At 38.1% G+C, this 27,381-nt stretch overlaps 2 protein-coding genes across 3 annotated transcripts in view; both read right to left on the bottom strand.

Annotated features, from left to right (window-relative positions):
- Nucleotides 1-84: 84 nt before the first annotated feature.
- c3ar1 (C3a anaphylatoxin chemotactic receptor) lies at nucleotides 85-3,000 on the bottom strand. Its single transcript, XM_077243706.1, has 2 exons — nucleotides 2,943-3,000; nucleotides 85-2,771 (listed from the first exon to the last, which is right to left on the bottom strand). The coding sequence occupies exon 2, from the start codon at nucleotides 2,730-2,732 to the stop codon at nucleotides 1,704-1,706; it is 1,029 nt and encodes a 342-aa protein (XP_077099821.1). The 5' UTR covers nucleotides 2,733-2,771; nucleotides 2,943-3,000; the 3' UTR covers nucleotides 85-1,703.
- A 775-nt stretch (nucleotides 3,001-3,775) lies between these two features.
- apc (APC regulator of WNT signaling pathway) overlaps nucleotides 3,776-27,381 on the bottom strand; it is a 35,842-nt gene continuing 12,236 nt past the window's right edge. For both annotated transcript variants that reach the window (XM_077243682.1, XM_077243683.1), the window contains 14 exons: nucleotides 20,210-20,294; nucleotides 18,676-18,877; nucleotides 17,574-17,682; nucleotides 17,336-17,449; nucleotides 17,136-17,219; nucleotides 15,582-15,668; nucleotides 14,408-14,506; nucleotides 13,923-14,301; nucleotides 12,852-12,947; nucleotides 12,597-12,736; nucleotides 12,430-12,507; nucleotides 11,554-11,670; nucleotides 11,255-11,469; nucleotides 3,776-11,162 (listed from right to left, as the gene is read on the bottom strand). In XM_077243682.1, coding sequence (XP_077099797.1) covers nucleotides 4,793-11,162; nucleotides 11,255-11,469; nucleotides 11,554-11,670; nucleotides 12,430-12,507; nucleotides 12,597-12,736; nucleotides 12,852-12,947; nucleotides 13,923-14,301; nucleotides 14,408-14,506; nucleotides 15,582-15,668; nucleotides 17,136-17,219; nucleotides 17,336-17,449; nucleotides 17,574-17,682; nucleotides 18,676-18,877; nucleotides 20,210-20,294 — 8,175 coding nt within the window. In that variant the 3' untranslated portion in view covers nucleotides 3,776-4,792. The remainder of the gene's footprint in view (nucleotides 11,163-11,254; nucleotides 11,470-11,553; nucleotides 11,671-12,429; nucleotides 12,508-12,596; nucleotides 12,737-12,851; nucleotides 12,948-13,922; nucleotides 14,302-14,407; nucleotides 14,507-15,581; nucleotides 15,669-17,135; nucleotides 17,220-17,335; nucleotides 17,450-17,573; nucleotides 17,683-18,675; nucleotides 18,878-20,209; nucleotides 20,295-27,381) is intronic.

Genomic DNA, 27,381 nt, shown 5'->3' with positions numbered 1-27,381 from the left:
TCTCGTTAAATATTTGGCCAAATAATTACACCATTGACCAATCGAAAGTATTCCATACAGCCCAAATATAACACTGCATAATCATTTTGTTCAAATTAAAAATCAGTTTGAATGTTTAATGATCATAAAACAGTAAATCTATCTTAATACACTGTATACTAATATCTTTTAGAGATGATAATGCAAATATGTGATAGGCCTATGTGGCATAACATTAGTAGCAAAACTATAAAATGATCGAAGACAACAATGTGATTAAAAAATCATCTCGACTGATGTTACATCAATGGTTTAGCATTATTATTATTAATAGTACAGTGCCTATAGCATAAGTGAACACACCCACGCTAAAGTTGACTAAAAAGAGGAATAAAAAATCTTTTGGAAATTGATCTTAATGCCTTAATTTAAAAAATAAGGAAAAATCCAACCTTTAAGGACACCAATTTTCTTTGTGAATGAATAATGTATCGTAAATAAATAAATGTTCTTCCTTAAAATACAGGTTGCATAAGTCAGGACACCCCTATGTTAAATTCCCATAGAGAACGCAGATTTTTATTATTAAAGCCCCACATCATCACATTCCCTTCACCATACCTAGATATTGGCATGGTGTTATTTCAGTTAGCTTGATAGCTGGTATGATCTGCATTGAGAGATGTTCTTATGGAAAGTGCCCCATGCAAATCTCTAGGTATGGTGAAGGGAATGTGATGATGTGGGATATTTTAATCCAAAGGCCAAGAGAACTTTATCAGGATGCAAAGTATCCTGGATCCATTTAATAACTGGCCTTTAAAAATAAAAATATGCCTGACTCTATGGGAATTTAACATAGACTTATGCAACCTGTATTTTAAGGAAGAACATGTATTTATTTACGAGACATTATTCATTCACAAATAAAATTGGTGTCCTTAAAGGTTGAATTTTTCCTTATTTTTTAAATTAAGGCATTAAGATCAATTTCCAAAAGATTTTTTATTCCTCTTTTTTATCCACAGTATGTACTGCATACTGACACTAGAACTTTCCATTTATGACAGAATATTCATCTACATTTTTAATCAAGATAAGTGTGCAGCTGTATCAGTTAACATGGTCACCATGATCAGTAGACACGCCATTAACTTCCTCAAAACATTCAGAACCTACCTGTCTAATAATAGCATCAATATTGCAGATTGCAAGCTACTGTCATAATTCTGTTCAACAAAAGTCCTGTTAATTCATATAAATAAAGATAAAAACAGTGCAGCAAAAACTGAGCATTGCTAAGAACATCAAAAACTCAATGTAACATAAAACAATATTCCTTATCATGTCCGTTTCTTTGCAGATATTTTAGATGCACTAAATAAGAGTTTCATAACTTCACACAAAAAAAAGTTGACTTCCTAGAAAAGTGCTGAACAATCTACTTGCGATGTTTTGCATATATTTAAGTTCAATTTTAAAAGGAGAAATAACAAAAGGCAAAATATTTTTGTCAAGATACTTCATAAAAGTAGGCTATATTTGGTCAAGAAAAAAAATGCAAAAAAATCTCTAACCAAAAAAGACACCAATTTGGACATATCAAGTCACACTCAACAATTTCTATGTAATTGCATTAGATATAAAACATCAAAGCAAGTGGAAAGAGTCGTGTTTGAAAGTGCATAGATTAGGCATCGAAACAGATAAAAGTCATATCTTCACTACACTGAGTGCATTTGTTGTGACTGGGTGGATCGTGATATTTGCGTTCCCTCCTCAGAGAAAGCCCTTTCAAAAACACGTCTTAGAGAAAGTTTGACTTTGTTCTTAAAATCCTGCCCCATGAAAACATACAGAATGGGGTTCAGGCAGCTGTTGATATACGCCAAAGAGATGGCCAATGGATCCACTGCCAAAGCCAAGTCAATTGACTCCGCTCCTCCGTACTTTATCATCAAGTCCACCGTGTGATACGGCAGCCAGCACATAAAGAAAGCCACAATAACAGCCAACATGATGCGAAACGCTCGGCCAGATTGAAAATGACTCCTGCCTAACTTGCGTGCGATGACTCCATAGCATGATGTAATGCATATGAGCGGTATCAAAAAGCCAAACACAAATCTGATGATACTCAACATTCCAGACGGTGTAACGTCACCTTCTTCATCAGCTTGAGATGTGCAAAGTGTGATGTTTAAATCAGTGAAAGTTCGTCTTAATATCATAAAGGGCAAGCTGAGCCCCAAAGCCAGAACCCAGGCCACTACACAGGACAGCCGTGCAAGAAACAAGCTGCGGTGATTTTGAGCCCAAACCGGTGTGATCACCTGGGTGAACCTATCTAGACTTATCAAGTTCAAGGTGAAAACACTGGCAAACATGTTAATAACTATAACAGAGGGGATAATCTTGCACATGACGGATCCATAAGGCCAGTGATGCTCAAGAAGGATCTCCGCCATACTGAACGGTATGGAGAGGCAGCACAGGAGGTCGGCAGTGGCTAGATTGAGAAACCATACTGTATTAACGGTCCTCTTCATCTTCATTCCAGCAAAGTACACAACAAAGATGTTTCCGGGAATTCCGAGGAGAAACACCAGGCTGTAGATGACCAGAGAAATCACCTTCATAGAAATTCTCACCTCTGAAGACATTGGGGTTGTCTCACTATGATTAATGCAATATAGACAATCATATTCACTATAGTTCATGTTGTTGTAATCGTCAGCAGACGTTTGGTTCATTTTGCTTGAGTTGATGCTGTCCAAAGTGCTCTCTTTATCCTGTAAATATCATATATTATCAGTCAAACATTTAGCAGATGCTTTAATCCAAAAATGACATACAGATGAGGAAAATAAACAATTTGACTGAGGCAACAATAGTCAATATTATTAAACAAAGTTTTTATTTTATGGACATCATATATTATTGCCTTACAAAACTGTACTCACCTCACCAGCTGCTCTGCACTTGCAAGTGAAACTTTACCCCTTTCACAACCACTTTAAGGCGGAACCACATGGAAGGAAGTCCTTTGTTGAAAGTACCACAGAAGAACTCTTGTGCTAATTGCATGAATAATATTCCTTATTTAATTCTATCTAGAATGTTAATATTGTGGCACGAACACAATCTTTCACATTCTTGGTTTCCTTGTTTAAAGAGTGGTAAAACAAAACCACGATTAGAGAAGTTACAGCTGTGCATATCAACAACTTGTTAAACTGTTAGTTACATTATGACCGGTCATTATTTACTGCTATATGCAGAAAAGACTGTAAGCACCAGACATGCCCCAAATAAACAGCAGTCTCTTAACTACTTCACAAGACAACATGATTAAACTCGTACTACATGCCAATAGCATCATAATGTGAAATCCATTTACAAAATGATGGCTGATTACGGTCAGCATGTCTGTTTGTGAGTAATACATTCCTAAGAGCTGACTACATGTGAAACAGGAAGGTATTTAGATATTTGTTTGCCTTACCAAATTGAATGAGTTGGCTTACATTAAATGACCCATGAGTTTTAAATTCAGTTAATTTAGATAGTTTTCTTTTTTCTCTCTCTTATTCCTTAAAAAAACATAACAGAGCAACCAAAAAAGAAATAACTCAAAATTAATTGAGATTACTTATTTAAACTGGAAACAAAGAAACTTTTAAAATGAGTCTGTGGATAAAAAAAATTAAAAATTTTTTTTTTTCCAGATTAACAGATCCTTAAACGCATTAAAAGTCTGAAATAAACAATCGAGACAGTCACAAAAATGATACAGTTTATCATGTAATTTAATATTTTTATTGGAAATATTTTTGTAAACATTGATCTGCCCACTTTATTGCATGAGAAAAATACAAAATAAAAAAACTAAAATAAAATGTGATTATTTACACCGTGGTTTTGGCAAAACAGTTGAACCTAATTATGTGCTTAATTACTAAATAAAAGGGAAAGCAAAAGAGCTCTTAAAAAGGTACCAACACCAAAACCTACAGAAATAATTTAATTTTCAAACATTACTTTAGTCTTTCATTGAAAAGACACCCACCTCATCTCAACAACTATACACAAACAGCAGAGCAATGGAACTATGTTTTTTCATATAATCTATGTCAACCGTCAACATCATCATTCAACAGTTTTGAGAGTTAATTCTTGCTGTCAAAAGCGCACACACAAAAGTGTAAAATGTTACACTACAGCTATCAGTACAGGTCATATGTCCACAGAAATGTTTATCTTTATAGGAAATACTATACCACTGAATCGGTTCATGCAAGGAGAAAATCCATTATGTAATATACAATATGCAACAGTGAGAATTAGTTTAACATTTGAATTAATACAGGTTTACAGTTTGTTTTAAAAAAAATAATCAAATGCAATAGTATTGAATTCCACCAGAAGCTTAACAGCATCCCAAATATTCCGCAATTAGCCGTAATTCTTGTCAATTCAAGCTAAATACAGGATCCCAATGTGCGGTTAAATTAAATATATACATAATCAAATCTGTACAGTACAAATTTTCAAACATTTTTACTCTCAGATGTCTCTCTACTGCTGTTTCTATGGATTTGAAACCAACTTTAGCTTAAACAGCAATCAACCAGCAGAATAGGCCGCCTAACACAGGGTGCAATAAGAAGTTCTAAGAAAGTGGCATTTTGTCTCCACAAAAAAAAAAAAAAAAAATTATATATATATATATAATTCACAAGGCAAATTATAAACAAGTTTATAATAAGTTTTTTCTGGCTGTAATCATAAAGATCTGTGAGTAACTCCAAACTTACACAGAGGTGACAATGTAAGACCCACTTTCAGTCGTGTCTCCTTTAGTGTCTCTTTTTTTTGCATTGCTTGTAATTGGTGTTGGGATCTGAGATGGTCTAGGAGTTGTGCTGTCAGCACTACTCTTTCTGGGGCTTGGTGTGTAATTAAAAGGACTTACTCTAGCAGCCACTGCACCACTAGGGGAGCTGTGTTTGCTAGAGTTAGTTGAGCTAAATGGTGTGCGTTCAGCAACTGGGAATTCATGTACCTCTGTGCCAATGTTTGGATTACTTGGTGCAGGCTTGATGTCAGTGACTTTCTTATCAAGAGACTCTGTACTCCTGAGTAAATTCAGATTTGTTTCTGAACCCAGGTGGGCCACAGCTGCATTCTCAGTTGCTAGTGGCTGTTTTGAGTGAGATTCACTTAAGTCCCTGTCACAAGGAAGCCCTTTGCTTGACTGGCTGTCAATAACAGGAGGTGTGTTAGCTGTGGGTGATTTACTAGACCTTGGATTGTTTATGGGGCAGTCTTCAATTCTCACCCAGACATCTTCTGTCTTGGACATAGCAGAACCCATTGAATGAGCAGGATCATCAGTTGAATCTGGTAAGTCTAATGTCATAGAAGGTGCATATGAGGTTTCACTCTCTTTCATTTTCCGCCATGTTCCTTTGCGTTCCAGGCCCCCCTCTTTACCTGATTTTTGAGGTGGATTAGCAGGTTGCCGCTCATCCTCGCTTCTCCCCTTTTCACTGGACTCAGACGAAGCAGAGAGAATGGAAGAGCTGCTGCCAGTTCTTTTCCAAGTGCCTACTCTTGGGAGAGAAGATGAATGTTTGCTGTGCTCCCTTTTCCATGTCCCCGTCCTGTTGATTGGGAGCCTAGAAGGGCTTTCTGAATGAGATCGGGAGATGTCATGCCTACGGAGTGATTGGCTATCACCATTCTCTGCAGAGTTCTGATCATGAGGGGACTTTCTCAAACCACTTCCCTGGTAAGGTAGAGTAAGTGACATATCTGGTAAGGATGGACTAGATACTGGAGTCTGTGACTGGCTTGGAGACGAAGGTGACAAGGACTCGAAAGATGCAGACTCCTCTAATTTCCTTTTTAGTGTTGGACTAGGGGCTTCTTTGATAAATGTTGACTGGCGAACAAGTCCAGGCTTCTCGGACCGGTCAGACTCACTCCCACTTGACTTTGTGGATGACATTCTAGACAACTCTGCCTTCTTTGAAGGACCTGTGGTTCCACACTGGTTTAGACTTTTTGAGGCAGATTCACTTCTAGGAATTCCACTGGTACTTCTCTGCAAACCACTCTGCTTTGCTGGTGTTTGCAGGCCCAGTTGCCTCCCTGGAGAAGTGTAAGCCATGCGTCCGGATCCCGAAGATTTTGTTGAAGCAGCACTGGGGGAAGCAGTGCGAGGCAGTTGAGATAATTTGTTAGATGGGCCCAAACCATTTCTACCAGGTGAAACTGAGGCACGACCAGGAGACTGCATGGGCCTTGTTAGAGATTGCTGAACTGGTCTAGAAGGTGTAGAGTCCCTAGACCCAGATCGAGAGGAAGCTTTACTTGACCCTCCTTGAGAAGATGGTGAGTCCCTGGCAGGACTGGGCTCAGAATTTGCTGCGACTTTCATGGTTCTTGGAGAGTTTCCAGGACCAGATGCTTGGGATGGTGGTTTTGACATTTGGCCACGCGGAGGGTTTTTTTTGGGTACTGGACTGGTGCTAGGAGAGCTGCTTCTCACACCAGGAACATGAATCATTGTCCTCCCTCTGGAGATCACAGGAGCTTGAGCTTGTCTGTGCTGAGAGGACATGCTTTCTAGGCTGGGTCTAGGCTTTCCTGTGATTAAACTTTTATACACTTTCTTTCCTCCTTTCAGACTCTTAACAGATTCCTCCTCTTTCTTTTTGACCTCTAAAGTTGTTTTTTCACCAGGTTTAATTATTCTTGGCCCTTTATTCGTAGCAGGCTTATTGTCATCTTGATTTAAAGGAAGATGGAATGGTGATCCAATGGAGATGCCCGACTTGAGAGAAAGAATAGAGTCTGAATCAGAAGAACCTTGTCTGGAGAGACTTGCTGCAGCCTGATGTAGACTGCTAACTATAGAATTGGCGCCCTCTTGAATGGCTTTCCAATCAAATGATTCAGAGTCTGGTGATAAGGCTTGCTCTGAAATAGGACTATGTGTGTCTGTGAGATCTAATATAAGATCCGGTTCTTCTGCTAAAATACCATCTGCCAATAAGCTCTTTTCTTCCTTACCCCCTTGTTCCTCTGTCTTACTTCTTGGTTGCTGTTTCTTTTTCTTTGGCATTGCAGAGCTGATGCATTCTTGGAGAAGGTCATCTTCAGAATCGATACTGAGAGAGCTAAGGGAACTATTTCTAGAGAAGCACACAGGGGTGTCCTCCACGTGAAAGGCCTTTGGCGCATAACCAGAGGCTTGTGGCCTAGGTACTTCCATCTGAGTTGCATCATCTTTGTGTGAACAATCTTTGTTGTTGTTTTCTTGGTCAATGTCGCATAGTGAGCTTAGTGATGAGTTTCTTGAAAAACATACAGGTGTGTCTTCAATGGAAAACTTTTGCTTCTCGTCGCACACTGCTACTGTATTTTCTTTGGGGGCTTGTTGAAAACTTACTGGTTTTTGAATGGGTTTTGTTGGAGCAGTCTGAAATGCTGATACCCTGTTGGTGTTTAGTGGCTGTTCTACACTGCACTTCAAAGGGGGGAATTTTCTTTGCTCTTTATCTTTTCGTAGCTCAGCTTTTTCCTTAGACAAGTCAAGATCATCATCCTCAAAGTCAAGTGAACTCAGTGAATCATTACGAGAGAAGCAATAAGGTGTGCCCTCAATTGGTGTGTAATGATGCGGAGAATCAAAGGCAAACCCAGGACGTGTTCTCTCCTCTGCATTACCAGGCTTATTGGCAAACTCTCTTGTGACTACTTTGGGCTCCTGCTTTTTGGTTTCTTTGTTTTTATCTGGATATGATGCTGCTTCTGACAAGCTATAAGGAGCTTCTGGCCGTTTGAGCATCCTTGCTCTGTACTCATTGCTTTGTGGCATAGGTTTTACAGGAGAAGTTGGCTTTTTCTTTTCCAGGTCCTGCTGAACTAGACTGCCAGTGGCGGTAGATGGATGTGGAGCCTGATCAGGCATCTTCTGCACTCTAAAAGGCTTGTGAATTTTGCCTTTGGGCATTGCTGAATTGATACACTCCGCAAGAATATCGTCCCCTTCGTTCTCAGCAAAAGCAGACTGCATGGGAGGTGATAAACCTGTATCTTTAGCTTCTGCACTTTTCCCCTCTGGCAGAGTGTCTCGTCTTTGACAAGGTGCTTCTGCATGGGGAGCTGAACTTTCAATACCAGCCAACTCATTTGGGGGTGAATCAATTGTGAGGTCACTGAGAGATGTTGCTGTGGAAAAGTTAATGGGTGTTCCCTCAACACAGTATATTCGGGGCATGTCCTCACTTTGTGTTAGAGCTACATGTTTCTGCTGTTGTCCTCTGTTTTGTGGTGGCAACAACTTATAAACAGGGAGCTGACTTGGTTTACGAGCCACAGGTGGTGGTAGTCTTGAGGTGCTTGAGGGCGATTGTTTTTTGGGTTTTCTTGATGATTTCGTTGGCATTGCGGAGTTAATACAAGCCTCTAGAATCTCTATATCATCATCATCATCCGAGTCATCCAAGATGTCTTTTCTGGCTTCAGATGTTGATGGTGGTTTCTCTTGAATTTTAGGCTCTTGGATGTCTTCTGTCTCAAGCTCTGCCTCATTACTATGGTCATCCTCATGAACTGGGGGCATTATCTTCAGCTCAACATCTTTCTGAATAAAGGGTTCATCTAAACTTAGTGCACTAAGGCTTGAAGCACAAGAGAAACCATCTGGAGTGCTTTCGATTGCAAAATGTAAAAGAGTATCGTTATCTGGTAAAACCTGCACTTTCTGTACAGCAGCACTTACAACCGCATGCCTTGGAACCAAATCACGTTTTTCTGAGTGGGGTGGCACAGTAACTTTTTGTTTTACTGATGTGGATCGTGGTGGTGGAGGTGGTGGTGTCTTGCTGCGACTTGGAGGCATTGTTTGCCCAGGGCTATCAGGCAGATCACTCGGACTGATAATCCCACTGACCATCCCACTGCATGGCTCACTCTGTACAGAACTTGCAATGGAATGACTTTCGAAACTGTCGAGGGAGCTGACAGATGTGCATCTGCTGAACATAAGCGGAGTCTCTTGCAAATAATGTTCAGGGGGACTTTTGGGTGTCTGGGCACCACTTTTGGATGGTGATTTAGCACCTGATGAAAATTCCACTGTTTTGTGATGCCTGGAACCATCTCCATGTCCCAAGTGATTTCGTGGAGGCTTGATGCGTCCATAATGGACTGACGATTGGCTCTCAGCTGTGCGTTGGTCAGGTGCAATGTTACTAGTGGATTCTTTTTCTGATATAGGTAGAGTTGGGTAGTTGTTGGCTGAATTGACATTACGCTTGCAGCTCTCCATTTCATCTTCCTCTGAAGACAATGACGATAAAGAGCTACCACGTGAGAAACAAATGGGCGTGTCCTCCACACAATACGTCTGTATTGTTTCTTGATTTATTGTGGGAGCCTTGCATGTTGAGTTCTTCTGAACTGCTCTCGTAGGTCCTGATCTGCTTTGAGCAGAAAAAGGGTGGAGTTGCTTTTGCCTACCCTGATGCTTTAAAGATGCCACAGAGGAGGAGTTATCTTGGCTTAAATGGTTTTTGACAGAACTTTGGGTAGAAGATGGCTTTGAATGACTAAACATGGGCTTCTTGGAAGAAGCATCGGAGTACTTCAAACTGTAATCAATAGGCTGTTCTACATGATGATTTTCATTGTATTTCATGCTGTAGTTGGGAGTTTGCTCATCAAGCTGCTCTTCCTCTGAATAGCGCTCGCTGTAGTTTGTGGGTTTGTCGTCGGCATAATCATCAACAGTGCAGATGGTTTGAGAGATTTTTTTGTTAAGTCCATGACTTGACCCACTGTTGATTTGTTCAGTTGAGCCCCTTGATCTAAATCCAGGCAGGTCCTGTTGAACAAACCTGGGCTGGTACTTTTTTGGTTTATCCTCTCCTTCACTGTTGCCTTCAGAGTACATGGGGTATCCTGGGCTTTGCGATCTCGATGGTTTCTGATCTGGCCGTTTCATTTCATCATCAAGGTGCTTAGGCCTTGCCCACCTTTCATTCTGGCTTGGGCTTTGTCGACCAGAGTTAAGCTGCTCATCAGAATATTTCAAACTGTAGTTAATAGGTGTGTCAAGATCTCCATTGTCATCCTCCATGTGATTTGCATTGTGTATCTTATGGGCAAGGTCCGCAGGATATTTTCTATAGACACAGCATTTGCCGTCATCATCTTCTGAATAGGAATCCACTGAGGGCTTCATTTGACCTCTCTTTCCATAGCCATCGGTGCTGTTGACACTATTAAGACTGTCATTTGAAGCGGTGGACTCCAGTTTGGGCAGTGGGCACCGTCTGCCTGATGGGTCAGTTTTGCTGTAGTTGTACATGTTTGGGTGACCATGAACAGCAGTTTGACGCCGGATCAGGTCGTCTTGCACGACATGAGGGTCTGGTGTGGATCCTGCGGTTCTATCATCCATACTTAATTGCATGCTCTGCACTTCCTCCATACCCACTGCAATTTGAGCTGCAGTCGTGGGAATCTGCACCATTCTCTTGGTAGCTTCAGGATCTGGATGGAATCCTCTTCGCTCTCGATCTAGACTTCTGTCCCTTTCGGCTGGGACACTTTCTGCATTTCCTCTGTTGTCTCGAGAGGATGGGCTTGAGAGAACAGGGGTGTTCATATAAGGTGAGCGAACACCGACTCCATTGGGGTTATAGCCATCTGATCGACAGACACCATCATAATCGCCATAGACGTTATGCTTATGTCTTGGTTTGGCTCTATGGGAGGCTTTCGGGCTCAAGTTGTCAATGTTATCAAATGTTTCAGATAGTTGTTGTGCATCTAGTTCTTCAATTAGTGCTTTCTGTTTTCTTACATGCAGGGATGGCAGACTGGATCCAGGGGACATTATGTTGGCATCCTTATACTTGGCAGGCCGATTTGCCATAAGGTTTCTCAAAGCAGCTGCACTTCCCATAGCTATCATCTTGTGCTTGGAGTGAATGAGGTTCTTCAGCATACTAACTGCACCCATGTCCCATAATGCCTCCTGATCTTTTGCATTCCGAGCAGAGAGGTTCCACAGTGTTCCACAGGCATTGCTCACTATCGTCAAACTGTGTGATTTAAGGTGCTGAAGAAGAGTCTGAAGACAGCTGTTTTCCCTTAATATTTGCCTGAAATAAACAAAAAAGGGAAAATGGTTTGCTCCCATGTAAACAAAGTAAACATCTGTGAACGTATGCAGCTTTTGTATAGCATACTCTACCTGTGCTCCTCATTTGTGGCGATGAGGCTTGACACATTTCTCAGGATGCCACCACCACTTTCTATGATGGCAAGTGTGTTGGTTTGACTTCTGTATGTTAGAGTGCTCACTAAAAATGCCAAAGCTCCAGGAACGTTACAGATGTCAGCTTTGTTTTCAGTGCAATGTGCTGATAAGTTCCAAAGGGCACTCAGGACACTTTTTAATGTGGATTCCTGTAGAAATAATTTGAAAGACAGTTTAAAGGCTCGTCTGCATTCTGATTACAGAATATATCAAAGAGCTTCAGAGAAACTCACCTTCTGAACCTCTAAGGCACACTCCATTAAGGCCCTAACACTGCCGACTTCTCGCAAAATCTTCTTACTGTTCACATCAGCTCGCCATGAGAGGTTCCTCAAAACACTGGCAATAACCTAAAGCAGTACAGAGTGTCTCTTAATACAAAATGGAAATATTGCCTTGGCAAGTGAAATAAAATAGTTTAAAGCTTAAGTACTAAAACTGAACTAAACTAAAGTTGAAATAAAAATAAAGCTGCATATAAATATATTAAAAAGTTCTATTAATCCACACAATCAATAAACTAAAAATTATGAAACCACAAGGACCACTGTCAATTACCCATAAGGGTGCTCCGATCAGGATGTAATAATACTACTGCTAATAATAATAACTATATTAAATTATATAACTATTATTTTATATAGCACCTTCAAAAGTAACTTTCATATAGCACTGTACAGAATTGTACTGCAAACAGTATCGCCTGATACTGATCACCGCTGTGAAGGAAAGAAAAAATAAATGCACTAATATCGCACATCCGTAGTTTCTTCCTCTGCACTGCAATGTCTCCACAATGACTTTGCAAATTTATTGTCCTTTTCAGACACCTGGTAGAACTGCCAGACTGGTGAATGTAGTGTAGCTATTTTAGATGTGTCATCTGATCAAACTATTTAAAACAATTATCGGCCGATAACGATCGGCACCCGATTGATCGGAACACCCTTAATTGCACCAAGAAATATAGTCTCTTAGCACAATAGCTTTGCATTAATGTCTTTCTTCTAGGTAGCATGCATCATGAAATGACTATGATATTTTTTTTTTGGAATAATGCAACTATGCATCACATTCAAAATATGATATGTATATAATAAGAGTTATACCTGTTGTAGGTCCTCACTCTCTGACTTTAGTTGAGCTACCATGGCCCTCATACAACCTTTCATTGAGCAAAGTGTTGCCTGTAGACAAAACAAGATTGTAAAAATTAAATACAGCAATAAACCATACATGGAATTCTACACAGACAATGATGAGAGAATTAACGCACCTTGTTAGCTACATCTCCAAAAGTAAGATTAGTTAGAGCCATGCCAGCATATCGTCTTAGTGTAACACTGTAGTGATCATTGGTAAGACCGTAAATCTCACAGTCTACCTGAAGGAGCTCCCCAATCGCCTGAAGTCCACCTGCATAAACAGTATATTTAAATAGTTAGTCAATGTCTACCCAAGAAAAGACTGGAGGACGCGTTTAATTGATGTCACAGTTTAATGGATAAATTAATGAGTTTGGAAAACCTACCAAGCTCATTCATCGCGTGCCTGTGCTCTTCATCAAATGAAAGTTTCATGAGAACACAAACCGCTGGGCAAATCTGATGCTCAACTGGAGAAGGCACTGCAATGAAGCCAAAAGTACATTAATGAGGTTGTACAGCTCCACATGTATTAATTATACGTCAACCCACTTAGAAGAGCCGTCTATTAAAGGGTAACTAAACACTAAAACAACTTTTTTTAGTTAATGATCTGTAAGAATGGAGCTTTATAAATGCTGTTCATTGATTAGAGTACATTTTTTGACATTTGGTTTTTGTGTTTTAATTGTGTTTTAATTCTACAATATATGGTGTAAAAACATCTGAGTGCTGCCCTCTTCAGGTTGAACGGTGGCTACTGCAGTTGAATTTTCCTATTGGAAGTTGTGGTACCAGCTAACCAAGTTGGCGTAACAGCTAACCACGCCCTTGCCTACAGAGAGATGCGTCTCAGGTGCACGTCCCCCGTCCGCTGGGCTCTGCCCACTCTTCCAGCATTTTTCAAATATCGCCAGTGGGTGCAGTCAGGCTCTGACCAGGGGTTTAGTTACCCTTTAAACTCCTTCCCATCAGAGCATTTCATATGAATCACATTCATAAATTAATAAAATGTTTGTAGTTTATGGGAATACATCAAAATGCATAGCATTTACTGCTGCAATACAATTAAGGACATATAGGCACATATTAGTGGGTGACTTTTTTTTGAAAATGGCAAATGCAGATGCATCAGATTCAATGCAATGCAATATATTTCAGCAAATACATGTTAATTGTTATCGTTAACTAAAATTAAGGCTAAAACTGAAACTATGAAATACTGTATTCGTAATTGATATAAAGTGGGGGGGGGGGGAATTAAATATAAGTTACCAATTGTTAATTATTCATTGAAAACACTGTAGGTAGATTTTGAAACCACTGACGAGAAAACACTTCTATTAATTCACACAGTTACTGAAACTAAAAATGATACCACGAGGATGCCATGTCCCATCCCTCTGTGCTATTCCTGACACCTTACATATATCAATGGCCGATGTATTAGGTCTTACTTGGGTTCTTGTCCTGGTCCACGCCACGCTCATGGCTTTCCTGCCACTCCCAGCAGGTCTCGCAGTAAGCCCGGATCTGCTCCAGCAGGTGGAGCACGCGGATCTCCCGCCGGCCACGCTTGTCATCGGGCTGTGAATGGATAATGTTATGCAGGGCGGCACTGGCCCTCGCCCGGGCCTCTTTGCTGCCGCGAGAATTTCCAAGCAATACAGAGTCCTTGTCGTTGCCATGGAGTAGCTGGATGAGCAGCGGCAGGCACCCGGATTGGCGCATGGCAATGCAGCTGTCCTGAGAGCTCGACATGGCCAGAAGGGTGCGAGACATGTCATCTTTATCATGGGTCCCCAGCATGGACAGCAGAGAGTACACCATTTCCACCTTAACATATGCAGACTTGATTCACTGCAAGCTGACATTATGTTTTTTAATTGTCAAATCAAAAAAAAATTGCATTAAGAATTTCTAAAATCTAGCACAAGTTAACCTTAGTGCCCAGATGGCTAGTCAGTCGGCGTGGAACGGAGTAACTTCCCGCACTGCTCATCTCACTGGCGGTGTCATGATCGACTCGAGAACTTGAGCTCTGTCAGGCAAAATAAATACAAGGCAGATTCAAATAACTTGCAGGTCTTCAGCAAACCCAATCAAACACCTTTCAAAAAGTTTACTTTTATTTTTCCACTGTAGATATTACACACCCTACAAAATGTCATTACCGCCTTTCACACATTCTTTACTCTGGTAAATAACCAGCAAATTACCGTTAAGAGATCATGAACATGACCTTTCTCAAAAACACTAGAAATATGTGAATATTTAAAAGGAAATCTATATTTAAATAAATATAATTTAAATATTTAAGTTTAAATATATACAATTTATCAATTTAAATATACATTTATAAATGTAATTATATATATATATATAAATTAAACATTGAAATATAAATATATTACTATTATATTTAATAGCAGTTTTTATTTTATTATAATTATTTTTTAAAGTATATTTATTACATTTATAAATTTTTAAATTCATATTTATAATATATTTCTCTAATGCATTTTTTTAATAATTTCCTCTTATGCTCAGAATAGTGTCAAGTTAAAGCATTATGTTTTATTGTATCACTGAATTTGTTTTATATTGAAAAAAACATATTTTATCATAAATAAGTATATACATACAGATAAAACAAATCTTAAAAACTGAAGATGCATAAAAATAAAATGCAATTTGCAAACATAAAATAGAGGCAATTCTCTGTGCTTCGTAAACAATGTATGACTCTAGTATTAAACTCGATCCCTGTACCTAATCCAGTGACATACAGCTCACACCATCTGTCCGAAGAATACCACACAAGCTTAATGCAAGTGAAACAGTGTGAAGTACAAAAAAAAACCTCCTGTTTCTGCTTAGAATTTCAAAGTCTCTATGATGAACAATAAAACCATTAGCATCTGCATTCAAATCATTATTATTCAAAGCACACCGAAGCTCTTGGCATAGACTGAAAGGGCTTTTTAAAAAGGTCCTGAAATTCTTGGCACCCACTGGCTGAAAAAAGGGCCACCGAAAACACTTCTGTAAATGAGACCATCAACAAAATGAGTCTAATTTAGTGGGAGACTACTGCAAATAGATACAGTTCTTACCTGTGAGCATACAGCACTACCACCTCCACCACCAGCATCTCCTGCTGCATGAGCTCCTTCAGTCTGAGTCACAGGGTCATGCTTGACCTGATGATTCAAAGAGGAAGATGAGGAATCAGCATGTTAAAATGAGTAAATGACACCTACAGAGTTAGTCACACTGTGCAAGAGTGAAGGAAAAGACATAGGTCAAGGCAGGTGGAACATGGGACAGATAACCTGTGTAATCAGCTCTGTGAAGTAGGGATAAATCAGCGTATAGAGATACAGAGCGAGGCCGAGTAGTCTTGAGCTATAGGACAGCAGCTGCAAGAGCACCAGGATCTTTCTGACCTACATTGCTTTCTCCTTCAGCCAACAGGATTGAAACGACAGAGGGGGAGGAAAAGCAGAAGTGTCCAATAGGATTTATCCACTTAAAGGGAAAATCACGTGCAAACTCGGAGCATGTTAGTGAGCATGCATACAAAAACCTTCCACTTCTGCACTATTTTAGTATATAATATACATAGACATCCTGTGGCACAGAAGAGCACTGCAATGGCAATGCAAAGGTAATAGGTTTGATTCCTAGGGAAAGCGTGAATTTATATCTTGAATGCAAATGCAAGACGTTTCGGATAAAAGCATCTGCCAAATGCATAAAAGTAAATGTAATGCCTAAATGTGAACATAGCTGTGCATCCTAAACCTAGGTGACACTACTGTTTGTAACGCTCAGCCACACCGAGCATGATAGATACATTAGTAGAGCTTGCAAATTCAATTAAACTTTCATGGCTTCAGTGTTTATGCTTTAGAAGCATTTAATGTGCACTATTTCCATCGCTACAGAACAAGCTCTAAAAGCGGAACATAAGACATTGAAACGTGCACAAAAAACACTGATGCTGAAATGGAAAGTACAGCCTTTCTAAAGAAAACAAATTAAAACGTGAAGAGGAACAAATGCTTGCACAATCTGACCACAAATTTCCATTCCATCAAAATATGATTAACCTTATAAACCCTAATGTATCATATTTATTATGCCAAAGCAACTTAGGTTTACTTCATTATCCATCCATCATTTTTTATAAAAATCATTAAAATGGGAGTACAAAATAGGTTATACTGTTATGAAGATATCATTGATTTACATTACTTTTCTGTCAAATAAATATCATCTGCACCAACTAAATAAATGATTATAAATTATAAAATTACAAAGAATAAAACTGAGGTTTTTTAAATGAGAGTATGAGTCCCATATTCTCACCATATCAAACTAAATGAACCTGATGTATCAAATATGATACTCAACATAAAACACACTTTTTGATTTTTTTAAAAACATTTTTTGTGTAAAGCTTCAATAAGCTGTTCAGACTATTATTTCACATGTCAGGCTTAACAAGGTTAAATAAGACTTCACAAAATGACTTTAACTTGTTCATGTGGACATAAAGATAGATCATAACACTGAGATATACTAATTGCTACTAATCCTAAGTGTAACGTTCAATTCTTCCTTCTAAGCACGACAGTATTATAGGCATCAGAATAATCTAGTACCTCGGTGTCGGCCGACTGGGCCTGTAAACGTGTGCGAATCCTCAGCATGTCTTTTTCTATCTGCTGTATCCGAGCGACGCGGCCCTGAAGACAAATGATGGAAACTTCACCAAACTGCTGGTTTCATACTCTGAATTTAGAAGCCTGTTTTAGTTTCATGAACAATTTGTTAGTCTTTCAGTTTCTGCATTTCGGCCCACCTGTGCCCGTTTCTCCATGTCCTGACACGTGCCCAGTTGCTCCTCCATGGCGGCTCGAATCTGCCGGGCCTCGTATTCTAGTTGCCTGCGAGTCATATCGGTCTGGAGAGAAAACTACAACCGCAGAAGAAGTGTGAAGCTAGAGATCATATAAGGTCCAAAATCAGTGATGATGTGCATTAAATCCACTGCATTGAACGCCACATTGAATATTGTAGCTTTTATACTTTTTACATACATTTTCAGTCAGTGGCAGACTGTCAATCCTTTTGGTCAGGTTTTGTAACTGGGCATAATACCAGTCTTTTTCCTTTTCTTCCTTCTCAAGTTCTGCCATCAACAAAGACCTAATAGAAAGAAAAGTCACTCATGAAAAGAATAACATTTGATTTGAATTTTAGACTCACTAAATTCAAGTTATTGATCAAAATGCGATGACAATAAGGTTCCAGAAGTCAAAATGCAACTTATTTCCTCTATAGAGAAATTGATTGGCAAAAAAAATAAATTGATTTAAATATTTAGAATTTGTAAATGTCTCTTCTGCTCACCAAATCTGCATTTATTTGATAAAAAATACTGTAAAAACTGTAATTGTGTTAATTATTATGATATTAAAATTACTGTTTTCTATTTAAATATATTTAAATTTTTAATTTATTCCTGTGACCATTACTCCAGTCTTCAGTGTCACATGATCCTTCAGAAATCATTCTTATATGCTGATTTGATGTTCAAGAAACATTTCTTATTATCATCAACAGCTGTGCATATTTTTGTGGAAACCATATTTTTTTCATTTTCAGGATTCTCTGATGAATAGAGAATTTGTTTGAAATAGAAATCTTTGTAATATTATATATGACTTTACTGTCACTTTTGATCAATTTAATGCATCCTTGCTAAATAAGATTATTATAATTATTTTATTATAATTTTTTACATTTATATTTCAGTTGTTGTTATTCTTTGTTTATTCATGTTATGTATTTGTCTTGTACTTTTTGCATTGTACTTGTCTGTAATAAAAAATTAAATTAAATAAAAAGTCTTACCGACCCCAAATGTTTGACTGATAGTGTATATATCAGAATATTTTGCAATGAACATGAAAAGAAACTTCTGATATTCAAACAATTTTTCTCTTGAAATCAAAGCTTTACCATGTAAGTTTCCATGTAAACCATGTAAATCTTTACCATGTAAATCTCATCCAATAGCAAAACCCTAGAAGAGCTTTAGAAGAAACCTTTAGTTAACATTCTTAAAAATAAGGATCTAACCGGTCAAATGAAGAGTCCATCTAATGCACAGAATGATCCGTTCATGTAAGCGCTCACCGTTCCTTCTCCAGCTCCTCCAGGTAACCGGCACTGTCTCGACCCCCGCCAGTCACCCCTCTCCTGGGGAAGGAGCTCATGGGACTGGGACTGGGGCTGGGGCTGCTGTCAGCGGAGTGGCCTGAACTGGACCCCTGCAGAGAGGCCTTGGACCTCAACTTCACGCCTGGGCCCGAGAAACTGCTGGGGTCAAGACTCATTTCTGCAGGACAGAATGGGAGATAATGATGATGAAGATGCCACACGTACCGTATTTTCCAGAAAAAGCCACACCTAACAGTAGATGCGTTTCATTTCGAAGGCTGCATCCTCAAAATAAAACACTGCAGTGTGGGAAATGCATTATACAAATAAACTTGGGCACACGTAATCCGCATCGGCACGAAATCCAAATGTGTGCATATTTCAATATTTTGTATGCTTGATGTTAATTGCATTATATAAATTGCTTTAGAAATAGAATAGAAGTTGCAGCATGTTTCAGATGATTCAAAAAAAGTATATTCTGGAAATATGGTAGATTAAGGGAAGTTTTTACATCTTTATCTTCACGAAAGACTTTCTAAGGCAGCATTCGAACTGAAATGAAACGCCACAAGTGACCGATTTGGAACAGCCTAAATGCAGCAAAACCACACAAATAGCATTTGATTCTGATATGGTTTGATATTACCTAGTTGCTAAGCTAACAACAATATTTGGCCAAGCATAAAAATACACAGCACACGCAATAATTGGGTAAATAGTTTTTCCAAAATGAGTTACTATTAGGAAGTTTGCTTAGGAAAAGCACATATGTCTTAAGACAAGACAATACAGGGAAAAACCATTGTTTTTTTTTCATGCACTTGTCAATTTCGAGATTTTGGGCTATTTTGTTTCCATCACGTCTTCTTTCAGACAAGTGGAAAGAAAACATTCAAAATACACATTTAAGTGTTTATTTTATTACATTTTATATATTTGCATCTGTAGATTTCAATTACAATACATTTTTAAAGGCCATGGGTTTTTTCTCTTTTGTTCCCATCTATATTCTGAAGGGTTTTACACAGGGGTTTGTTCATATATCAATTGATCGATTTATTCCTAAACACATGTTGAAAATGTGTTTGTTTTTTTTGACGGTTGACAGTATTTTCCGATTTCTGGAGGGATATAAAGAGATTTCCTAAATTTTTCTCTTTAAAAGCCTTTAAAACCATGTCAACAAAATCAAACAAGAATTTTAAAACTGGCTATATCCATTGGTCAGATTTAATTTCTGGAAATGCATTAATGTATCTATTAATGCATGTTAACAATTATTTAAACATAACATTTCAGAAATATCGGTCTAAATTGTCTTACTGTACTGTGATTAATCAACTAAGTATGGTGATTTCAATTAGTTAAAATTTTTACCATATTTATTAGTGATATCTTGCCTCAAAATACAATCTAGGTAGGCAGCTCACAAATTTTTGGAACATAAACAATAAACGTTGAGTTTATTATGTTAAAATATGCATTGTTCACAGAATAATGTCCTCACCTTTAAATCTTTCGAAAAACTCAATCTGCCCTTGCGAATCTTTAGGGTCCTCTACAATAGTTCCTTGTAGCTGCTTCAAAACCTCCTGAAAGAGAAACAGACGATATCTGTGTGTGGTAGAGTGTTAGAAGCCATCTTCAGATAATACAACATGATGCACGGAAGGTACCAGAAAAAAAACATGAGAAATTTCCATCTCCCACCACATGTAAGAAGACTTCTTCAGCCTGCGGGCTGATAAAGAGAAGAAAACTTCCATCAAAGAGCTTTGAAGTGCTTTGAAGACGCGCGTGTGAGAGACATAAACAGCTTTGAAGCTGTAAAGATGCACCTGCTACTTCTTTAGTGCCGTGTTCATGCGTGATCTGGCCACGATAATGCCTGAAAGGCCTTGATTTCTGCTAAAGGTTTTTGATTTAGGCAAGAAAATCGAGTGTTGAAAATAAGCAAGCTTTCACTGCTCAACCAATCTTCAGCTGGTCAGGGCTTTACACATCATAAACCACCGTATCTTACCGTACTACAAATCAAATGTAGCAGAGGTTGCGGATTATATAATTGAGTTACTAGAATCTAGTTTTTTACTTTTTCAGAAGAAAACAGAAGGGTGCTTGCTCGTGCAAAACCCATTGCCATGTTTATGTAGCATGTTAAGAAACATAAATTGATGAATCAATTATGTTTGGAGCACAAATACTGCAGTTATATTGATGATCAACCACTAGTAATCATTGATTGACAGCAAAAAGTCATGTCTGTTGACACAAAACATTAAAGTATAAGAAAAACATTCAGGCTATTTGTAGAACTTACCACTGCACATTTGCTGAGGTTTTGGTCAAAGTTCCCTTACGGTTACGGCCAACATAACTCAAACCCTTGATGATGCCAATACAGCCCCAAACCATATCAAACATGAGGCTTTTGCACCGCTCATTCCATTACTCCGAGTTCTCCAGCGTGTTTGTAACCCGAAAAAGCCCAAACAATGCGACTGCCTTACAGGAAGCGACAACCTCCCCCTTCCTTCATCCCATCCCGGAGACCCAAAGCCTCATGAAGAGCACAGATGCTTCCCCATTCAGCTCACAGGACCACCCTTCCCAAACGGCCCGGGGTCACCATGTCCACAGGCCACTGGAGACGCGTGGAGAAGGCCAGAGGTTTCCAGAAGCGAAAGGTCACACATGAACATGCTGTTTATCTTCCCTTATCCAGTAGAAAAGTACAACACGGGGTTATTCTGTGTCTAAGGAGAGTCACTTGGGTGTTTTTTCCCAAGGGAGCATGACGTCACACTGAGCCGTCTCAGGAAACAACAGCTTCATTATAGGGGAGGTCATATGATTACAGACCGCTTTACTGCACTGTGAGTCAGAGAGATGAAACGGCAGCATCATCATTCTCTCTGCTTGTTAAAGACAACATGGCCTCTATTTATGCTCTTCAGAAATGTCTCTGGTCTTTTGAAAATAATCTTCATTAAAATATAACACAATTTCAAAATATAAAATATAATAAAATACAAGATAATATAAAATTAAATCTTATTATATAAAATTAAATTAATGAAAATATCAAATTAAAAATAATACAATAATAACAAATATATCAAATTAAAAATATATAAAAATTAATATAACGTATATAATATAAAATAATCAAATATAATTATATATTTAAAAATTAAAAAGGAAACTACAATAAAACAATTTTAAAAATGTAATTAAAAACAGAATTAAACAAATTTCTAAAACAAAACACACATATTTTATAAATTAAAATATAAAATATAAAACTTAATATTAATGATCACTATGTTTAAATCATTAACACTTACTAAGAACAATAGCAACTGTCCTAGATGCTTGACTGATATAAATAAACATTATGCAAATTAAAAATTAACAATTTTTTAAAAGTCTACTGCTAATATTACAAAAGTGATTTGCTGAAATCCTAAAATAACCTTAATGAGGGTAGATTACAGCTTTAATAACATTTTCAACAGCCAAATCCAAATTCGAATTGAATATCCTAATGCGTCTGAGTCTATAATGGAAGTCCTAGTTTTTCCTCTTCCCAGAGTCAAGGTCCGAAGGAATCAGGTTACAGCGATGCAGATGCCCTTGGTACAATATTAGAGTCAAACAGCCACTCATGTGCGAAGCTGCAAGCACACAACACTTTTAAAAATGTCATCCTATCCTCCCAGTAATGGAAATCAATGCTCCTAGGCAGCCATCTGCAGGGAGCCTGAAATACTCGCATATCTGATTCCTATCTAGCATGCATTTCATCTGACCTGGAGTCAGACGAGACCCGTGGGCCTGCGGTGGGAGTTATTGTTCGAGTGTGAGAGGAGGGGACCGGGTTCGTGTGGGCGGATGGCAGGCCTCTTTGCTTTCCCAGTGATAAAGGTAGAACGTCCTTGAAACGTGGAAAGAAAACATCACATGACACACATGGCATGCACTCAGGAAAAAACAAGCGTGGCGACTGACGACAAACAAGATTTAAATCATGAACCAGGCTACTCTTTTAAAAAAGACTGAGGCTTAGGCGGTGACAAGAACATGACGTCAATAAATGAGAGCTTCTCAACCAACATAGCCTGTTCTTTGAGGAAACCAATACCAATTAATGATGCACCAAAATATTTTTTGCCATAATATCGAAACTGAAAGTAGTTTAATCAATTAATTAATCAACTTAATGTAATAATCAACACTCATGTTGTATATAAAATATGTATTTGCATATTTTATAAAAATTTATGATACATTCATTTGTTGTTGAAATATAAACAGTTGAATAAATCTGACATGAAAGCAAGTTATCACAGACATACATAAAATTTAACAAAGACAACAGTTTGAGTAAAAATATGAATATGATAAAAACGAATATGTTATATAGTGCAAATATTTAGCAAAAGTTATTTTATTTTTTCCCCCAAGCTTTCCTGAGGTAAACGTAACGTGACATTGTTTACAAGCTGTTTTTGTGACGTGAAACACTGATTGAGCGATTACGGTACGGTAAGTTGTACGGTTTCTTTCAGCACACCTTCTGATATTCCTTCACGTTTGTTTTGTGCTATAACTAGTAGTAAAGAGTAGCTACAGCGATCTGTCACGCCACTGTGAAGGTAGTCTCACGTAGCCAGAGCTTCAGACTGACGGCAGAAGGTCTCGACCCTATCGCAGCTTTTCTTGGCCAAGGACCGCCCAAGAGGACGTTTGACTGACATGTAACTAGGGCTGGGACGGTATGGATTTTTTCTAACCGCGGTTGAAAAGCAAGAAATTCGTGAGCGTCACGTGACCACGGTATTGCGGTAATGCTGTAACCGTCCCACCCCTACATGTAACGCAACCAATCACAGTTCGTTTTGTTCCGCGTCATGTTTAGGCGCATGACAATATAATGTCGATATCCCTACAATAACAGACCTGTGTGCATGTAATAAATTATTCATTCACAATGTTGTGCAAGTTTACTGCAACAATAGAGCCGTGAGCTTTCCATACTTCAAAATCCAGCGTTTAGTTGGTCCAGGTAAGCGCTCAAGTCACAGTTAGGCTATAAACACAACTCTATCTTCTTTCACGAGGGGTTTTGGCATCACGGCATTTGTTTCCAGGTGGATCGATAAATAGCGCGACATACAGGTCCACACAGCTGACACGTTTACCTATTGTAGCTTATCCACTGACAGTCAAAACACGCAATCAGAAGAGCGCTAATTAAACGTCACGATCAACAATTTTGGCCCTCCAAAATTCAATATTTTCGGTTGATGAAATTTTCAGTGCATCACTACTGAGTAAGAACTAACCTAAAAATAAAAACAAGTTCTGGACAGAAAAGGCAATGTCTAAGCAGATTTTTCCCCTGCAACGCTGCACTTTTCTGGGCAAGGTGCAAACTATGTCCAGGAAATCCACCAGAGATGTTTCATTAGATGATTACAACATTCTGAGTCATTAATGTAGGAAAAAAGAAGCATTATTTGCTGAGCTCATCCCATTGGGAAAGTTAATTTATTTATACTGCATAGAAAACCTAAAACATCAATGTGACGAAATAATGGAAGATTTGGGTCATAACTCAGACCATTATGAGGAGAAATTAATCTGGAAGAGAATGACAGTTGATGTACTCCAATGATATTCACAGTAGGAAAAAAATCTATGGAAGTCAATGGGGTACATTCAACTGTTTGGAGATCGACATTCTTCAAAATATCTTCTTTTGTGTTCAGCAGAAGAAAGAAACTCATATAGGTCTGAAACAACTTGAGGGTGAGTAAATGATGACAGGAATTTCATTTTTAAGTGAACTATTCCTTTTAAACAGCCATGTATGAGACACATCATGGCCATATTCCAGGATGACAATGTCCAGATTCATCAGACTCAGATTGTGAAAGAATGGTTGTGAGGATCTTGAAGAATAATTTTCACTCATGAATCATTTCCTCTGAGTCCAGTCCTTAAATTCATTGAGAGTCTTTGGGATGTGCTGGAGGAGACTTTACAGAGTGCTGGACTCTTGCATTGCCAATACAAGATCTTGACCAAAAATATATGTGCCTCTTGATGGAAATAAATGTTGTGATGCTATTTCCATCAAGAGGTGCATACATATTTAGTCAAGATCTTGTATTGACAATTCTAACAACCATTCTTTCACAATCTGCGCCTGGTGTATCTTGAAATTGTCATCCTGGAATATGGCCATGATGTGTCTCATACATGGTTGTTTAAGAAATGAAAAGCTACACACTCCATCAATGAGGGTTAGAAGAACTGTTACCAAACATATAACCCGATAGAAACATAATAATCACTGCAATAATGATCCAATCATAGACTCTTAAGCATTTGCCTATTTTAATCCAAACAACAGCTACTTTTTTTTTTTGGCCGGGCAGTGTATAAACATGGCTATTAATAATAATAATAATAATAATAATAATAATAATAATAAAACAATTTTTTTTTATTATTATAAAATAAGAAATATATTATAAAATACTGTAAAATAAAAAAATCATTTTTTTAAATTATAGTTTTACATTACAACTGTAAAATTACAATACTAATATTTTCATATTAAAATATTACAATATTTAACTTAATTTCGTCATTTTCGAATGTAAAACCAAGAAACTTTTATTTTGACAGAAAACCGCAGATTTTACCACTAAATATTGTATCGCTCTCTCATATTGATTAATAAAAACAGCTACACGCAACTAAAATGCTGCTCTGGTAGTTGGATTTGGGAGCACGGAGGGGAAGCCCAGACGCTGATACATGCATGCTGTTTATTTTCTGCCGCAGATGTTTGTTTCAGCCGGCCGGAGGGGAAGGGAAATGACTGCAGGGTGAAGCGGAGCTGCATTCATGCGGCGAACAAAGACAGGAAGGGAGATTCTCTAAATTAAGCTGCAAGTCTCTCACAGACTGGGAAACGGAAGGGGCCTCTGAACACTTCCATGCAAAATAGGAAAATGTTTATGATGCTGGGAAAAAGTGGAGTGCATAGCACTTGTGAATAAAAATGAAAGTGTTTTTCCTTCTGTGACACCGCAACACTAAACCACAGTTACCATGGACAGAGGAAGATGGAGACGCAGCGATTTAGTGTTACAGGTTTAAACGTCAAGATAAGAGGAACACATCACAAATCCTGTGTTTCTCATAGCATTTCACAAAAATGAGGGAAAAAAGACAGTCTGAGGTTTCATCGGCAGAGGGCAGCACATGAATGATATGAGGAACATACAATATACTGAAAATAGATTTATATAAAATAGAATTGTTTTTATATATATATATATTTTTTTATTATTTCTTCAATTAAATGACTAACTCGATTTTACATTTATATACATTTGTCAAAAGTTTTTATCCAAAGCAACTTGCATTGCATTTAACTCTTTCCCCGCCATTGACGACACAGCGCTTCCATGCCCTTGACGGAATTTTTTTTTTAAACATTTTTTTATTTTTGTTTTTAATGAAACTTACCCACATTCAAGTGTGAATAAGAATGCATGAAGCTAGAAGAATAAAACAGATTATGTTGTTCAAAAGCATAGGCTCTGTTATTTCTTTTGACGTTCAGATACAACACAATATTCTGGGGGCCATGAAAGTTTTGTGAAAATGATCAAAAACGCAGGCGGTCAAGAATTAAACTATAATTGTTTTTCAGTTCAAGCATTCCCATGGGAATCAATACGCTCTGCTGTTTGAGCAAATATTCAAACTCATTTATTTGTATCCTGTAATGTGTGGGCAAAAATAGTTTCAAATATGAAGCTTACATAGTTAAAAAGAATACCTGTATAATACTTTTCATAAAACATAGTTTCAAAGCAGCTTTACGTTTATCATAAATAAATGAAAAAAACGTGCCATTCTTTAAAATAGCATCACTCATGGAGGAACTCTATGCGCAGTGCAAAGGGCTGACTAATCAATAATGAAATCTGTTTTTGATTATTATTATTAGCTGTTCTAGTTGTAGAAATAGCAGAAACTCAAAACAGGAAGGCAGCATGAAGGACTCGGCATAGATGCACTTCTGGCCTCCGCACAATCTGTCACAGTTGAAACACAAGACAAACCCAGTTGTTTAAACACTATGATTACGTGTAGGGATGACATAACCACTGGCACCAGGGCGGCCAGAATGTGCCTAAAATCAGATCATCCTAATGAAAGAGGTTAAGCCCAAAACCTCTTACATAAGCCAAACATCAACAGGGATTTCACTTCCTGAGACACGACACAGGCAAATATGATTTCGCTATTCTTTTTTTAGATGCAAATGGATGACAACATCCTTGAGAAATAGGGACACCCAGAGTTTAGACAATCCCTCTGGCATTTGGAGTCGTGATGACTAGGACATCTGGAGAGCGGGGTCTTTACTTGGACATTGAATTAATAGACTAAAAAAGCAATATTTCAAGTTAACATGAAATTAAAATGGATCCTATTTACTTAACTCACATTGAATGAATTAAAAAAGATGATCTCACCAAGTCCATGTAGAATGGTAAATGTTTACACGGTAGTTTACACAATGTTTACACAGGTTAATGAAACTAGGCAAATAGCCTTGATTTTAGGCTGCTGTACTATTACAGTGAG

Source organism: Siphateles boraxobius, unplaced genomic scaffold, assembly GCF_051911475.1.
Source record: "Siphateles boraxobius isolate OS27281-9 unplaced genomic scaffold, OSU_SipBor_1 25, whole genome shotgun sequence".
NCBI lineage: Eukaryota > Metazoa > Chordata > Actinopteri > Cypriniformes > Leuciscidae > Siphateles > Siphateles boraxobius.
This window is presented reverse-complemented; position numbering and strand designations above follow the sequence as displayed.